The sequence below is a fragment of the Cherax quadricarinatus genome, chromosome 24 (assembly GCF_038502225.1).
Source record: "Cherax quadricarinatus isolate ZL_2023a chromosome 24, ASM3850222v1, whole genome shotgun sequence".
In the NCBI taxonomy this organism is placed as follows: Eukaryota; Metazoa; Arthropoda; class Malacostraca; order Decapoda; family Parastacidae; genus Cherax; species Cherax quadricarinatus.
This window is the reverse complement of record NC_091315.1, coordinates 11,387,030-11,404,352: the sequence shown is the minus strand read 5'-3', so window position 1 is coordinate 11,404,352 and position 17,323 is coordinate 11,387,030. Positions and strand designations below refer to the sequence as shown.

Below are 17,323 nucleotides of genomic sequence, written 5' to 3'. Positions count from 1 at the left end.
GTCCAAAAAGTGCCCAAAAGACGAGGCGAGGTCAGAACGGGGTGCAGTAACAATAAGGGGCCCGGGGGTAGCGGGGTCATGGATTGGGGACTCCATGGTTAGGTTACTTCTTTCTTTTTGTTTTTAAGAAAAAAAAATAAAAATAAAAAAAAGAATAAAAAAAGGGAGAACCGGGGAGGGATAGTTCCTAGGAGGAATGAAAGGGCCAGAAATCTCCCTCTGCACCCAAGAGGACCTCAGCACCGCAAGTAGCACAGATGCAGCATGGAACCCGTGCCATACCCTACCCTTTATGACAGTAAACCAGCAATCCGGGATAGCAACCTCACATCTGCCGAGCTACCTCGGTGGACAAAAGAGAGGGTGGCCGGATATCCGCCACAAAGCATACCTCCATTGGCCACCACCCCAGGAATCCAAAAGGTGGCTTTCAGAGATACACCCGTCACCCAAAAGACACCCAAAGCCACCCTCCGGGATACCAGAGAGGGATCAGGACATCCCCAGGCAATCCAGATTCCACAGCAAACTACGCCACCGCCAAGAACCTCAACAGAATGGGATGGACCCCGGTACCCTTTCCCCTACCTAGGAACTAGAGCACCTGTGGGGAAAATTCCAAAGGCCAAAAAAGAAAGGGCAAAAGGGAGGGGTGGGGAGGAGGAGGAGGAAAAAGGGGAAGATGGGGAGAATGGGATAGGGAAGGGGGGATTGGGGGGTAATTAGGTTCGGTCAGAGGAAGGAGACCGACAAGTCTAATTCCTCAGACCAAGAGCCTCTTCACCACGCCAAGGAGCCCCATATGGTAGATCTACGTTTGGACAGTTTAAGGGTTAATTGTCCACTTATTGAGGAATACAGAGACAGACAGTATAATAACCTATGTGACATGTCAAGATATCTTATTAATGAAAATAAGATATCAGATATACTAAGCAAATTTCCTAAATTTGCTTGTAACAGATAAGTGAACTATAGATACATAGATATAAATCCATATGTATTCCTGTTAACCCTTTGGGGCCCAGTTCCTAGCCCTTTTGTGTATCTATGTGCTCTTGTGCTACCGTCCACAGGATGGATATCGGGTGCATAATAAACTAGCCACTTCGCTGGCAAAATCTAAAAAATCTCTATCTAATGTCCGAACATACACACTATTCATCTAAACTAAAAGCATATTCTTCGCAAATAGAAAAACTAAAGCCCGGCGAGCATTATTGTGTATACTAATGTCTCAGTTCAAGCCTATAAGGCTTGAAAATTATACGTCTACAAAGACTATTAGCATTAGTGGAAATAACTGGCTCACACCAACACTAAAACCTGGCAGCACTGGAGGAGGGAGGAAGGAAATTATGTGACTTACAACGATATTCAACAGTTCTGACAGTAGCTGTGCAACTGAGACAGATCCTCGTATCACAACCCCAGCATTCTGTACCTCAACGCGTAAGAGGCCTATTAGTTATACCTCAACACTCTCAATAGGCAAAGGAGTTACAGCTTAACTTCAATAAAAGTTCTAGGTATTATAACTCAATCCTCTTAAGAAGTCCATGATCTGGAAATCAAAAATTTCAATAGGCGCAGTGTGGCATTCTCCTTGTGGAAAAAGCTAACACATCAGACAGTTGCAGCAAATGCAACTCTCGGATTCGGCTTGCGCCATACAAAACCACTCTCTTGCACGTTATCTTAGCCAGACAGATGTACTTTGGTCACTGCTTGCTAGAAATGAGTTCACCATCCTGGTACAGGGTGGCTAACAAGGTGTTTTGGTGACCTGACAGAGGGAGAGTGGACAAAGGAAGGTTATCTTGCTTCTAGGAACACCTCAGACCATCAGACCCTCTCATGCTGATGACTGATTCCCCAAATAGGCGGCGGTAACAAAATACGTAATGTGGGAGAAGTGACAAGTGACTTACCATAGATGCACTAGAAGACAAAAAGAATGCAGATGTAATATACACAGACTTTGCAAAAGCCTTCGACAAGTGTGACCATGGCGTAATAGCGCACAAAATGCGTGCTAAAGGAATAACAGGAAAAGTTGGTAGATGGATCTATAATTTCCTCACAAACAGAACACAAAGAGTAGTAGTCAACAGAGTAAAGTCTGAGGCGGCTACGGTGAAAAGCTCTGTTCCGCAAGGCACAGTACTCGCTCCCATCTTGTTTCTCATCCTCATATCTGACATAGACAAGGATGTCAGTCACAGCACCGTGTCTTCCTTTGCAGATGACACCCGAATCTGCATGACAGTGTTTTCCATTGCAGACACTGCAAGGCTCCAGGCGGACATCAACCAAATCTTTCAGTGCGCTGCAGAAAACAATATGAAGTTCAACGATGAGAAATTTCAATTACTCCGATATGGTAAACATGAGGAAATTAAAACTTCATCAGAGTATAAAACAAATTCTAGCCACAAAATAGAGAGAAAAACTAATGTCAAAGACCTGGGAGTGATCATGTCAGAGGATCTCACCTTCAAGGCCCATAACATTGTATCAATCGTATCTGCTAGAAAAAAATGACAGAATGGACAATGAGAACCTTCAAAACTAGGGATGCCAAGCCCATGATAACACTCTTCAGGTCGCTTGTTCTATCTAGGCTGGAATATTGCTGCACACTAACAGCACCTTTCAAGGCAGGTGAAATTGCTGACCTAGAAAATGTACAGAGAACCTTCACGGTGCGCATAACGGAGATAAAACACCTTAATTACTGGGAGCGCTTGAAGTTCCTGAACCTGTACTCCCTGGAACGCAGGCCGGAGAGATACATGATTATATACACCTGGAAAATCCTAGAGGGACTAGTACCGAACTTGCACACGAAAATCACTCACTACGAAATCAAAAAACTCGACAGACGATGCAACATCCCCCCAATGAAAAGCAGAAGTGTCACTAGCACGTTAAGAGACAACACAATAAGTGCCAGGGGCCCAAGACTGTTCAACTGCCTCCCAGCATACATAAGGGGGATTACCAATAGACCCCTGGCTGTCTTTAAGCAGGCACTGGACAAGCACCTAAAGTCGGTACCTAACCAGCCAGGCTGTGCCTCGTACGTTGGATTGCGTGCAGTCAGCAGTAACAGCCTGGTTGATCAGGCTCTGATCCACCATGAGGCCTGGTCACAGACCGGGCTGTGGGGGCGTTGACCGCCGGAACTCTCTCCAGGTAAACTCCAGGTAACAGAAATACCTAGCCATGATGAAAAACTTACCGAGGTGTAGTATGGAGAAGAGGGTGCAGAGAAGACAAGGTGTACTAGGGTAAGCATAGTGAAAGACATTTCTTTTAATAAACTTGGGTAGACGAGAGTTCTAATGGTGAGATGTCTGGAGATAATGGAGAAAAGGGACATACTAGGTGGTGTGGTACATACCATGGGTGTTAATGGCAGAGTCAGCAGTACTTCCTGGGTAGAGGAAAGTAGGACGGTAACGTGGACGCACCTCTCCACTTAGGTGACACGACCAGCACGGTGCACCCATGTACTGCCACTCCATCTTCCTTCATCCACTAACTCAGCTGCTGGAGAAAATCTGAATAATTTAGCACTTCTTTATCTTCAGCACTTACATTAGTAATTACAGTAACTGATGTAATTTGTTTCACTTCACATGCCATATAGCTTACATGATTATACTGTATTATTATTTCGGCCTTCTAAACATTTCCGTATTAAGAGTACCATTATTAATGTTAGAAAGAGTATACTGTATTATGAAGTAACTTTGATACTTATTGATCGACTGTAGCACTTCACTTTATAAGTCAAATATTCGTACAACAATGTCAAGTATCTCAAGTTCCTTGCCAAGTGGTTTCACTCAGTTCAAATCATAAGGAATTTGGATAGAAGAAAATTATTTTACCTCCCCCCCCCCATCAGAAATTGTTTTTCAATGTAGACTAATTATAATTAACTGCAAAAATGTGCTTCCTAACATCCATGTGGCTTATCATCTTCAAAAGCCATTTATTCCCCCCTCCCTTGCGTCTCGAAATTCTCAAAAGTTTACCAAGTCCTCACAGTATCTTGTATCTCATGATCATATTCCCCCCTGGGCCTCTGTATTAGCGTTATTGGAGTTTACCTGGAGTTTACCTGGAGTTTACCTGGAGAGAGTTCCGGGGCTCAACGCCCCCGCGGCCCGGTCTGTGACCAGGCCTCCTGGTGGATCAGAGCCTGATCAACCAGGCTGTTGCTGTATTGGGCTGATTTCTTTAAATATCTTCTGTTCCAGTACCCCTCTAGTTCTGGTATATATCATTTTTGTGTGTGTAAAGTGAATGAAAGTTTGAAAGACCAATATGAGTTAATGTTCAGCAACCTACTAAATGGCAGAAGCACTGAGGAGCCAGAAAGCTGTACTTTACCTGTCTGACCTACACATCATATATCTGACAAAAGCACAAATCCTATCAGAACTTGAAAGGGAAATAGAAAACAGATCCACACATGTAACACCAGGGCGTGATTCATGGAAATTTTTGAGGTTTTCTCAAAGGGATACCTTTAAGAGTTACTTAATTTTTTTTCTTCCTCCAACTTTTCAAATTTCTTTCGCTCGTAACTTGAGAAGCCTAATCCTACTAGATTCAAGTTTTGAACTCTTGTGTATGTCAATGAGGACCAGTTCCTAGGAACAATTGGCATGCGCAGGTGCCCTGTGGTCAAAGTTACTGAACCATTACCAGCATCCTGGAATGGCTTGAATAATTTCCTAAACCCAGAGTGTCATAGCTTCAAACATTAAAAAAAATATGCATCCTAATTTGGTGATGGAGAGTAAAATTCATGTGTAGGTGCTGATTTGACCATTTTATGAGTAAAATTGTATGAAAATTTGATTCTTGTTTAATTACAATCAGAGTGTGTATTTACCTCTTCTGAATGGCTTCAGTATTTAATGGGATGTATTTTATGGACAGGACAATATCCATTCACTGTGGTTTGTGTCAGCGCAATGACTTAAAACTTAGAAACCTTGCAATTTTTATCAAATTTCACTATCTTAAAAAGAACAAAATAAAATTTCTTTACAAAATTATAAATTTTTAAATTAACGCAACTGCAAATATAAAATTAAAGAATATTAAAAACTCCAATTTTTATAATTTTTTAAATATCCTGAACAATATGAATTCTTAAATACTGCAAGGCGCGATGCCAAGCCATCCATCAATGCTACAGTTTCCTCGTATTATTTAAGGTTTTCATTTATAACTTCTGAATATCTTATTCAATCTGCTTCACGTGTTAGATCCTGGTAAACTATTACTAGGTGAAGGTTTGTAGTGCAACTGCTCAATTTTATATAGACTTTCCTGAAACTAATTTCCACTAGTTCACTAAACAGAGCTTCGACTTCACAAGTTCAGGTATCGCCGTCAAAATGACTAACGTCGTTACTGGTTACAGATTCACATATATACACATGCACATAATGGCATTCACATATATACACATGCACATAATGGAGGTGGTGGTGGAAGACATACATATATGCACATGTATATGTCGTGCCGAATAGATAAAACTTGCGATTTTTACTTAAATAGCAACACTCTTCTTGCCGAATCAGGGAAGCAAAAATTTGTGTATGTAATAAATTCGCAAAAACCATTCTGAACCCAATGAAAAAAAAATATATTTCATTGTGTTTATTATTAAATTATTGTAAACTTATCTAAAATATGGAGAACTGGTTAGATAAGTACACTTTCCTGCATGAAACAAATATAAGACAAGCGTAACGTTATCTCTTAACAGCACGATTTCCAGCAGCTTCTCCCTGGAAATCCCTTCAGGGTGCCGTCTCAGTGTCCACAGTGGCTGTTGATTAACAATTGAGCAATTCATATAATTTGCCCCAATGGAGCGTATATCCAGCAGTTCACTATCACATGAAATGCATAGTGGAATTCACTTAGTTTGGGTGAATCACCCACGCATCACGGATCTATTGGTAACTCCAGTCAAATCTTACCTCTGCTCGGTGGCCCGGTGGCTAAAGCTCCCGCTTCACACACGGAGGGCCCGGGTTCGATTCCCTGCGGGTGGAAACATTTCGACAAGTTTCCTTACACCTGTTGTCCTGTTCACCTAGCAGCAAATAGGTACCTGGGTGTTAGTCGACTGGTGTGGGTCGCATCCTGGGGGACAAGATTAAGGACCCCAATGGAAATAAGTTAGACAGTCCTCGATGACGCACTGACTTTCTTGGGTTATCCTGGGTGGCTAACCCTCCGGGGTTAAAAATCCGAACGAAATCTTATCTTATCTTATTGGCTGCAGCTAAAAGAAAATGTGGGTATATCTGGACTTACCTGGGTATTGTAACTGACCCATTTTCCCCTAGTTTGTTGTAGGGGAGGTGTGACCCCAGTATTGTTGTCTTGAGTGGGCTGCTACTGATGCGTAGTTATGTCCTCACTCATTCCTAAGGAGTCACTTTGGTCATATGTTATGCTACAGGGTGATATCTTGTCCTTTTGTTCATAATACCCGAATGCATACTGCGACACAAACTTTTACATTTTATCAGGATTATACAGTGGATTATACACTCATGTTTCCTTTTAACATTAGTTTTCCAAGGGGAGATTGACAGTATTTCAGAGTTTACCTCAAAAGTCATTATTTTCTTTGTTCTCAGTGGGAGATTTGTGACGTGTTCACGCTCTGATATCTGAATTCAACCTAGCTTGTCGCGCTGCCCAACGCCCATCAGTTCGCCCTCCGCACAAAAGAACTGCTGAGTTCAGCTTTATATCTCTTCCTTACTGCACATTGCAACAAGGAAAAACACAAGAAGGTTGTGTCCTTGTTTAGCTGCATACTAAAGTCATAATGTCCCAACTTGTAGGACAAGTGGGGTGCAGGTTTCCCTTATTTTCTTGCCATAGAGAAAAGATTAATTACTCTCGTTTAACCTCATTGTGTAGTTGATCAGGAATTCTAGCAAAGGAAAGGAAGACGTGCCTCGTGAAACTACGGTACATACATATATCCTCATAAAACTGTTTGCGAGGAAGGAAGAGTCCAGCAGTCCCTTCCGGGAGGGCTAAGTCCCTCAGAGAGCTTCCTTTACTGGAGAATTTTCTCCACATTGAGGAGCAGGCAAAAGTTTGCCGTAGGTGAGCTATTCATTTCTTAACATCATTTTGATTTTTTTACTGGCCACCAATGCTGATTGTCTTTTCTTAACAACTTTAGTCTGTGGGGTTTCTGGAGAATCACTTTGTTTTCAACACATTGTATAATTCTAACAGCACTAGTTTATCAATTGTCCGTTTATTCACTACACCTTTGCTTAAAACTTCAACTGTCCTGATGGTTCCATTTGCATCAGGATGTATGTTCACTATTTTTCCAAGAATCCATTGAGACCTTGGACCATCATTGTCAATCACTGTCACCCGGTCTTAAGGATGTATGATTTTCAGGAACAAATTTTCTCTCAACGTTCAATCACTTTATTGAGGTGTTTGAATTTACGTCTGAGTTGCTCAGGTTCGAGATAAGCAGGATCCTCCATGATTTCTTTATCATTCATGGGAGGAATTCGGTTTGAGCCTTCTGCCATGGAGTAAATGAGACGGACTTAACACTTCCAAATTGTCCAGATCATCGGTAACATAAGTTAGAGGTCTGTGTTGACTATTTTCTTCATTTACGACTGTTCGAAATTCTTCTAAGTCGATTCGCTAACGATGAAGAGTCTTCCTTAATGTTCTTAAACGTTTTATGATGCCTATCATTCTTTCATAAAATTTGCGTTGCCATGGAGCCTTGGGAGGAATGTGTCTCCAACGACATCTGCAATGATTCAGCATCTGTTGTACCTCTAGTTGATAAAAGATCTTGCTTATATAAGCAGCACCGACAACAAAGTTGCATTATCTGAAATTATAATGCAACTTTGTTGCATTATCTGAAATTATTGCATTATCTGAAATTATCAGTCTGGGACACGCCCTTCTGGCTCCAACATGTCGGTTCTCTGAACCATTCATCTACAAACCTAAATAGTTTGACAAAGGTTTCAGCAGACATGTCAGTGGCTACTTCTAGATGTACTGCTCTAGTCGTAGCATAGGTGAACAAACAGATGTACATGTTGATGGGAACTTTGTCAACAGTTTTAGTTAAAATTACTGGTCCGGTGTAATCTACACCTGTCACATCAAATGGTGACATGACATACTCGCACAGCGGGATATGGAGGTGGACCTGGATACTGACATGTTCAGTCATCGAAGTGACGACATGTAATACAGTCCCTTATTTGGCTTTTCACACTTTGTCTACCTTGAGGTATCCAGTAAGATTGTCGTATGTGACGAAGTGTGTCAGCTACCTCATGTAACATGTTACTGTGGGCATTTTTAACAAACAGTTTTGTTAGCCAATGATTTTGGGGGATCAGTATCGGATGTATTGCTTCTTTAGGTATTAAATTATTATTATAATAAAAAAGAAGCGCTAAACCACAAGGGCTATACAGTGCTGACCATTTAGGTATTAAAGAATTATGATTTTCCTCGACATCTTATAATCTTTTCTGAGCCAAGATCAAGTCCTAAAGAATTAATCATATTAGGTTTCTTTAGGGATTTATCCTGTGCTCCCAGAAATCTGTACTCTGTAGAGAAGACATCTTTCTGTATTATCTTGCTTATATTAGATCATTGGTTGATTATGCGGCGCCACTACTTGCACTCGTGTCTGACTGGAAGCTTGGAGGGCTGGAAAAACTGCAAAACGAAGCAATGAGGATCATCCTAGGATGCCCTCGTACTGCCAAAATTTTAAATATGCGGAAAGAACTTAATATTCCAAGCATTAGAGATCGTGTTACTGAAAGAAATATCCTTATTGGGGTCAATATGCTTAGGCTAGCCCATTCAAACCCCTGCACAGAAGCCCTCCAAACTTTCCTCAGCACTGGTGAACATCCTTCAAGATGGATCGAAAAAACTGGAACCGACCTCCGCATGAACCAGCTACATGATCTATATCAAGTTAGACAACAGAGACATTTCCCTGCTCCATGGGATATTACCCCATTCCAAACTACCATTCCTCCATTTCCCCCCAAAACTCTTCTTAAATCACAACCAAAGCTTCGTCTTGAAGCCAAACATGATGCCTTAAGCTGTATTGATAACTTAGTCACACAGAACAATCTTTCACAAATTATTTACGTTGATGGTTCTGTTCACCAGTCCACTGGTGCAGCTGGTAGTGCTGCTGTTGTCACACAGAGTGATGGCTCTCATAAAGAAATTGGAGCACGCATCAATAACTGGGCCTCTACCCTTCAAACAGAACTGTTTGCCATACTCCTTGCACTCAAATGTGTCCATGTATCTAAGGTTGACACTTTAATTGTAACTGATTCTCTGTCATCCATAAATGCTCTCAACTCATTAAGTATAAATTGTGGCATGCTTGTGTCAGAAGCCAGACACAGGTATGGTAAGATTGTGGACAGTGGAGTCAGAGTGCACATGCTGTGGATTCCATCTCACATTGGTCTTCAGATGCATGATAGAACTGATAAATTGGCTAAGCTGTATGCTTTCAAGGAAGGGGTAGATTACAATCTTGGGTTGTCAGTTAGCAGTTTGAGAATAATACGAAAAGAACTTCAAATGAACTTTAATGACTTAAGACTTAGGGAGATTGACGCAAGTCAGTCCATCTATCATCATTCCATCATGCAGGAGGAGCCACATGTCTATGGTGCATCCAACAAAATAAGCAGACTCTTGGATGTCACTACCGCCCGGCTCCGGCTGGGTTACAAGTATCTTTGGCAGGTTAAATCACCACCACCAGATGTAGACCAAACGAAATGTAAACTTTGCCAGATGGACTATTGTCACACCCTGCGTCATTATGTACTGGAGTGTCACCAAATTAATGAATTTAGAAACAACTCACTCAGAAATGTTCAAGAAATGGCAAAGTATTTTATCCACAGTGGTATATTACAGACCATTCTGGAGAAATACCCTGACTTTGCTAGCTGTAAATAATGCATTACCATGTGTGTGTGTGTGTGTGTGTGTGTGTACTCACCTAATTGTACTCACCTAATTGTGGTTGCAGGGGTCGAGACTCAGCTCCTGGCCCCGCCTCTTCACTGATCGCTACTGGATCCTCTCTCTCTCTCTGCTTCCTGAGCTTTGTCATACCTCTTCTTAAAACTATGTATGGTTCCTGCCTCCACTACTTCACTTGCTAGGCTATTCCACTTGCTGACAACTCTATGACTGAAGAAATACTTCCTAACGTCCCTGTGACTCGTCTGAGTCTTCAGCTTCCAGTTGTGACCCCTTGTCCCTGTGTCCCCTCTCTGGAACATCCTATCTCTGTCCACCTTGTCTATTCCCCGCAGTATCTTGTATGTCGTTATCATGTCTCCCCTGACCCTTCTGTCCTCCAGTGTCGTCAGTCCGATTTCCCTTAACCTTTCCTCGTACGACATTCCCTTGAGCTCTGGGACTAGCCTTGTTGCAAATCTTTGTACTTTCTCTAACTTCTTGACGTGCTTGACCAGGTGTGGGTTCCAGACTGGTGCTGCATACTCCAGTATGGGCCTAACATACACAGTGTACAGTGTCTTGAACGATTCCGTATTAAGGTATCGGAACGCTATTCTCAGGTTTGCCAGGCGCCCGTATGCTGCAGCGGTTATTTGGTTGATGTGTGCCTCCGGTGATGTGCTCGGTGTTATGGTCACCCCAAGGTCTTTCTCCCTGAGTGAGGTCTGTAGTCTTTGTCCACCTAGCCTATACTCTGTCTGCGGTCTTCTTTGCCCCTCCTCAATCTTCATGACTTTGCATTTGGCTGGATTGAATTCGAGAAGCCAGTTGCTGGACCACATGTCCAGCCTGTCCAGGTCTCTTTGCAGTCCTGCCTCATCCTCGTCCGATTTAATTCTTCTCATCAACTTCACGTCATCTGCGAACAGGGACACTTCAGAGTCTATTCCTTCCATCATGTCGTTCACATATATCAAAAATAGCACTGGTCCTAGAACTGACCCCTGTGGGACCCCGCTCGTAACAGGCGCCCACTGTGATACCTCTTCACGTACCATGACTCGTTGCTGCCTCCCTGTCAGGTATTCCCTTATCCATTGCAGTGCCCTCCCTTTTACGTGCGCCTGATCCTCCAGCTTCTGCACTAATCTCTTGTGGGGAACTGTGTCAAAGGCCTTCCTGCAGTCTAGGAAAACGCAATCTACCCACCCCTCTCTCTCGTGTCTTACTTCTGATACCTTGTCATAAAACTCCAGGAGGTTTGTGATACAAGATTTGCCTTCCATGAACCCATGCTGGTTTTCATTTATAATCTTGTTCCTTTCCAGGTGTTCGACCACTCTCCTCCTGATAATCTTCTCCATGACTTTGCACACAATACATGTCAGAGACACAGGTCTGTAGTTTAGTGCCTCGTTTCTGTTTCCTTTCTTAAATATGGGGACTACATTAGCTGTCTTCCATTTCTCAGGTAGTTGCCCAGTTTCAAGGGATGTGTTGAAGATTGTGGTTAGAGGCACGCACAGCATCTCTGCTCCTTCTCTAAGGACCCATGGGGATATGTTGTCCGGTCCCATCGCCTTTGAGGTGTCAAGGTCACTTAAGAGCTTCTTCGCCTCCTCCTCAGTTGTTCGTATGTCATCCAACACTTGTTGGTATATTCCCTCTTGATGTTCCCTTCTGTGCTGTCTTCCCACAGCCCTTCCTGTCTCTACTGTAAAAACTTCCTTAAATCTCCTGTTCAGCTCCTCACATACCTCCTGATCATTTCTTGTGAGTTCTCCACCTTCTGTCCTTAATCTGATCACCTGGTCTTTGACTGTTGTCTTCCTCCTGATGTGGCTATACAACAGTTTCGGGTCAGTCTTGATTCTCGATGCTATGTCATTTTCATACTGTCGCTGGGCCTCCCTCCTTACCTGTGCATACTCATTCCTGGCTCTGCGACTGATCTCCCTATTTTCGTGTGTTCTCTGCCTTCTGTACTTTTTCCATTCTCTATTGCACTTTGTTTTTGCCTCCTTACACCGTCAGGTAAACCAGGGGCTCGTTCTGGCCTTCCCGCTGTTACTGTTGCCCTTGGGAATAAACCTTTCCACTGCCTCCTTGCATTTTGTTGTTACATATTCCATCATTTCATTTACTGGCTTTCCTGCCAGTTCTCTGTCCCACTGGACCTCCCGCAGGAAGTTCTTCAACCCTATGTAGTCCCCTCTTTTATAGTCAGGCTTTTCCCATTCAACTCCTGTTATTTTCTCCACTTGCAGCTCTACTATGTATTCAAAGCACAGAACCACGTGGTCGCTAGCTCCTAGGGGACTCTCATACTTGATGTCCTCAATATCTGAGCTGCCCAGGGTGAACACAAGGTCCAATCTTGCTGGTTCATCCTCCCCTCTCACTCTGGTAGTGTCCTTAACATGTTGGTGCATGAGGTTTTCCAGCACCACGTCCAACATCCTGGCTCTCCATGTTTCGGGACCCCCATGTGGCTCCAGGTTTTCCCAGTCAATCTCCCTGTGGTTGAAATCCCCCATAACCAGCAACTTTGCTCTGCTGGAGTGAGCTGTTCTTGCCACCTCAGCAAGTGTGTCCACCATTGCTCTGTTGCTCTCTTCATATTCCTCTCTTGGCCTCCTGCAGTTCTGTGGTGGATTATACATCACTGCAATGACCACTTTGTGTGTGTGTGTGTGTGTGTGTGTGTGTGTGTGTGTGTGTGTGTGTGTGTACTCACCTATTTGTACTCACCTATTTGTGGTTGCAGGGGTCGAGTCCTAGCTCCTGGCCCCGCCTCTTCACCGGTTGCTACTAGACCCTCTCTCTCCCCGCTCCATGAGCTTTATCAAACCTCGTCGTAAAACTGTGTATGGTTCCTGCCTCCACTACGTCATTTTCTAGGCTATTCCACTGCCTTACAACTCTATGACTGAAGAAATACTTCCTACTATCTCTCTGACTCATTTGTGTCTTCAACTTCCAATTGTGGCCTCTTGTTTCTGTGTCCCCTCCCTGGAACATCCTGTCCTTGTCCACCTTGTCTATTCCACGCAGTATTTTATATGTCGTTATCATGTCTCCCCTGACCCTCCTGTCCTCCAGTGTCGTCAGGCCGATTTCCCTTAATCTTTCTTCATAGGACATTCCCCTTAGCTCTGGAACTAACCTTGTTGCAAACCTTTGTACTTTCTCTAGTTTCTTGACGTGCTTTATCAAGTGCGGGTTCCAAACAGGTGCTGCATACTCCAGTATGGGCCTGACATACACGGTGTACAGTGTCTTGAATGATTCCTTACTAAGGTGTCGGAATGCTGTTCTCAGGTTTGCCAGGCGCCCATATGCTGCAGCAGTTATCTGATTGATGTGTGCTTCCGGAGACATGCTCGGTGTTATACTCACCCCAAGATCTTTCTCCTTGAGTGAGGTTTGCAGTCTTTGGCCACCTAGCCTATACTCTGTCTGTGGTCTTCTGTGCCCTTCCCCTATCTTCATGACTTTGCATTTGGCAGGATTAAATTCGAGAAGCCATTTGCTGGACCAGGTGTCCAGTCTGTCCAGGTCTCTTTGAAGTCCTGCCTGGTCCTCATCAGATTTAATTCTCCTCATTAACTTCACATCATCTGCAAACAGGGACACTTCTGAGTCTAACCCTTCCGTCATGTCGTTCACATATACCAAAAATAGCACTGGTCCTAGGACCGACCCCTGTGGGACCCCGCTCGTCACAGGTGCCCACTGTGATACATCATTACGTACCATGACTCGTTGTTGCCTCCCTGTGTGTGTGTGTGTGTGTGCGTGTGTGTGGGTGTGTGTGTGGGTGTGTGTGTGGGTGTGTGTGAGGGTGTGTGTGAGGGTGTGTGTGAGGGTGTGTGTGAGGGTGTGTGTGAGGGTGTGTGTGAGGGTGTGTGTGAGGGTGTGTGAGGGTGTGTGTGAGGGTGTGGGTGTGTGGGTGTGTGAGTGTGGGTGTGTGTGTGGGTGTGGGTGTGTGTGTGGGTGTGGGTGTGTGTGTGGGTGTGGGTGTGTGTGTGGGTGTGCGTCCTTGTGTGTATGCATATATTTGTACGCTCGTGTGCACATGTCCGTGCGTGCGCCCTCGTGTGTGTATGTGTGCACGGGCGCGCTAATGTGTGTGTATGATCCACTTAATATTTGTATTTATAACTCATTACAACTGTGACCAGGTGAGGACGTATCAGTGGTTCATTACTTTGTAATTTGTTCATGACTGTAACCATGTATAGGAGTGAGGCTGATTCATTACCTTTGTAACTTGCCATGATTGTGACCAGATCTACCTGGAGTTCATTACCTTTGTAACTAGTTCAGCTATCATAACTTTGGGGTCCAGTCACTGGACCCATTATGTACCTTTGTAATCTTTTGACTACCGCCCACAGGATGGGTATGGGGTGCATAATGAAGATATTAAACTAAAGTGTGTGTGTGTGTGTGTGTGTGTCAGTGAGTGTGTGTGTGTGTGTGTGTGTCAGTGTCAGTGTGTGTGTGTGTGTGTGTGTGTGTGTGTGTGTGTGTGTGTGTGTGTGTGTGTGTGTGTGTGTGTGTGTGTGTGTGTGTGTGTGTGTGTGTGTGTGTGGTGTGTGTGTGGTGTGTGTGTGACTCAACAATCAATATTTGCACCAATAACTCATTACAGTTGTGACCGGGTGTGGAAGTGTGAATTGCTCATTACTCTAAAATTTGTTTATGATTGTAGCCATGTATAAACGTAAGTAACCATTCTTACAGTATTCATTACCTTTGTAACTTGTGAGTTCATTACCTTTGTACCTAGTTCAGCCATCAAAACTTTGGGGCCCAGTCCCTGGACCCATTACGTACCTCTGTAATCTGTAAATGCCTTTGTAACTTGTCATGATTGTGACCAGACCTACCTGAAGTTCATTACCTTTGTAAATTGTGAGTTCATTACCTCTGTAACTTGCTCAGCTATCAAAACTTTGGAGTCCAGTCCCTGGACCAATTATGTACCTCTGTAATCCTTTAACTACCGTCCACAGGATGGGTATGGGGTGCATAATAAACATATTAAACTAAACTCTGTATTTGTTTTACCCAGTATTTGATGGATTCGGTAAATTCATAATTAGGCTTTGTCCTTTTAATGAATTTGAAGACAAGAACTGCAACTCTTAAGAGTTTAACCAAAGATGAGTATTTAGAGCCATCAATGACTATTTCTGGCGTAGCTGCTTTATTGAAGCAGATTATTTCTGCTGTGTTCAAGCGGGCTATTTCTTCTGGCATAATGTGAGCTTTTTGCTGAGGCCAGTTATTTTTATTAGAGAGCCAGTTCGGTCCGTGGAGCCATAATTTATTATCCACAAATTTCTTGAGTGGGACACCAAATGCCATGTCAGCTGGATTCTCCTGGGTAGAGACGGAGAAAGAGCTAGTCTCTCTGCATCTTTCTTATTTCTGCTACTCTGTTTTGTACACAGACCAGCTTACTCTTTGTTATTTCGTAACCACTGGAGAATTCCTACATTATCACTCCAGATCACCGTTTTTTCAACAGTGAGATCAAGCACTTTGTTGAGATAGCTAATTTTGTACCTACATAGTGCCGTCATTTCAAATTGTGGTACTGTTTTGACCTTCAGGGGTGCTTCCCTGGCCTTTGAAGTAATTAATAAACTTCCTTCAGCATTACTCATGCAAGCTAAAGCGCCACAACCTTTGGGTGACGCATCACAGAACATGTGATGCGTACTTATTTCCCTCTTGACCTATTTGTGAGGAATTTAATTTGATGAAGCTGTTTAAACTCAGTGGATATTTCATCCCATGCGTTTTATGGTGATTGGTGAGACGAGTCCTAGAGGATCAAAACATTGTGATACCTCTGACAGTAAACTATGTTTTTTGGATTTACTTCATGGTTTATTGTTTATTCCTTTGAGGCTCAAATTATTATATTATTATTATTATTATAATCAAGGGGGAAGCGCTAAACCCGGAGGATTATACAGCGCCTGGGGGGGGGATGTGGAAGGCATTCAGGCTTAATTCGGGGAACTGGAGCACAGATCCAATTCCCTAAATCAAGAGCCCCTCACCAACATCAAGGAACCTTCCTTGAGGGGTTTGAGGCTCAAAGTGTCTTCCTGTGTGTTCCAATTAAGTCCAAGTATGTTGTTGCAATTAGAAATTTCAGATTCAGTGAAATCTTTGATAAGTTCCCTTAACTGAGTTGAATGTGTTCAACATCCTTAGAGGCATATTTGCATCTGTCATTTCCTTGTTAGCGCCTCTGTAAAAGGATTTCAAATCCTCCTCTTTATTCACAGTATATTGAAGATTGTCCCCATAAAAACTTTTATTTAAGATGTCTCTGAAGGAACTTTCAGATTTCTTCAGATGTATATTTAGAGTAGCTTCTAGCAAGAATGGATTGGATGTTGCACCAAACAAAACTGACTGGAAACGATATGTTTTCACAGGACTTTGAAAATAATGTGGATTTTCAGGCCCTAGAATAGAGTATAATCTCTAATTCTTGTAGGTCTACCCTTAATAAAGCTTTGGAAATATCAGCCGTGTAGGTATATGGATTTGTGCGAAATTTCATAAACACGTCTCCAAGTTTCTCAATTAGTGAGGGTCCTGTCATCATCAAGACTTACTACATCTTAATTAGCACGTGGTCTGCAACTGTATACAACATATACAACACGTAATGGAGTGGTTTCAGAATCCCTTCTGATTCCATGGTGCAGGAGATAATAAGCTTGTCTTCATCTTGTTTTTGACTACTTCCTTAATGAAGTTGTTGTCCAACTGTTCTTGTATGTTATCATATAGTCAGGAGCTCTGGATTCTTCCTGAGCTCGTGTATTTGTGCTTTAATTTGTCCGAAAGCCATGCGATAATTACTAGGCAGATGTGGTGGGTTTAATTTCCATGGTAACCTAACTCAATACTGTCCATTGCCATACGTATCTGACAGTGTCCAAATATTGGTTATAAGTCTGAGACTCTTGTGGGCTTGGTTTATTTACATCAATGCCTATCGCATCTAAATTCCACAACTTATCAACTGGTTCATTCATTTCTTCCAGCACATGATCAGGATAACCTCTAATCATGTGCTATGGCACATGATCAGAGGTTATTCTTGTGACTAGTACATTTTCCACTGAATCAATATCAGCTTATGTCCCACTTTGAGAGGGAATTGGACGACATATCATGTGGCCTCCTGCTGTTTTCAGCAAGT

The 17,323-nt window shown here is 43.0% G+C and overlaps 1 protein-coding gene across 3 annotated transcripts in view; it reads right to left on the bottom strand.

Moving 5' to 3' along the window:
- The window catches only part of LOC128690816 (kelch-like protein 20), a 165,852-nt gene that overhangs the window by 132,284 nt on the left and 16,245 nt on the right, over positions 1-17,323 (bottom strand). For 2 of the 3 annotated variants that reach the window (XM_053779546.2, XM_053779545.2), the window contains exon 2: positions 3,407-3,555. In XM_053779546.2, coding sequence (XP_053635521.2) covers positions 3,407-3,530 — 124 coding nt within the window. In that variant the 5' untranslated portion in view covers positions 3,531-3,555. The remainder of the gene's footprint in view (positions 1-3,406; positions 3,556-17,323) is intronic. The other variant, XM_070088184.1, reaches the window with a different exon arrangement.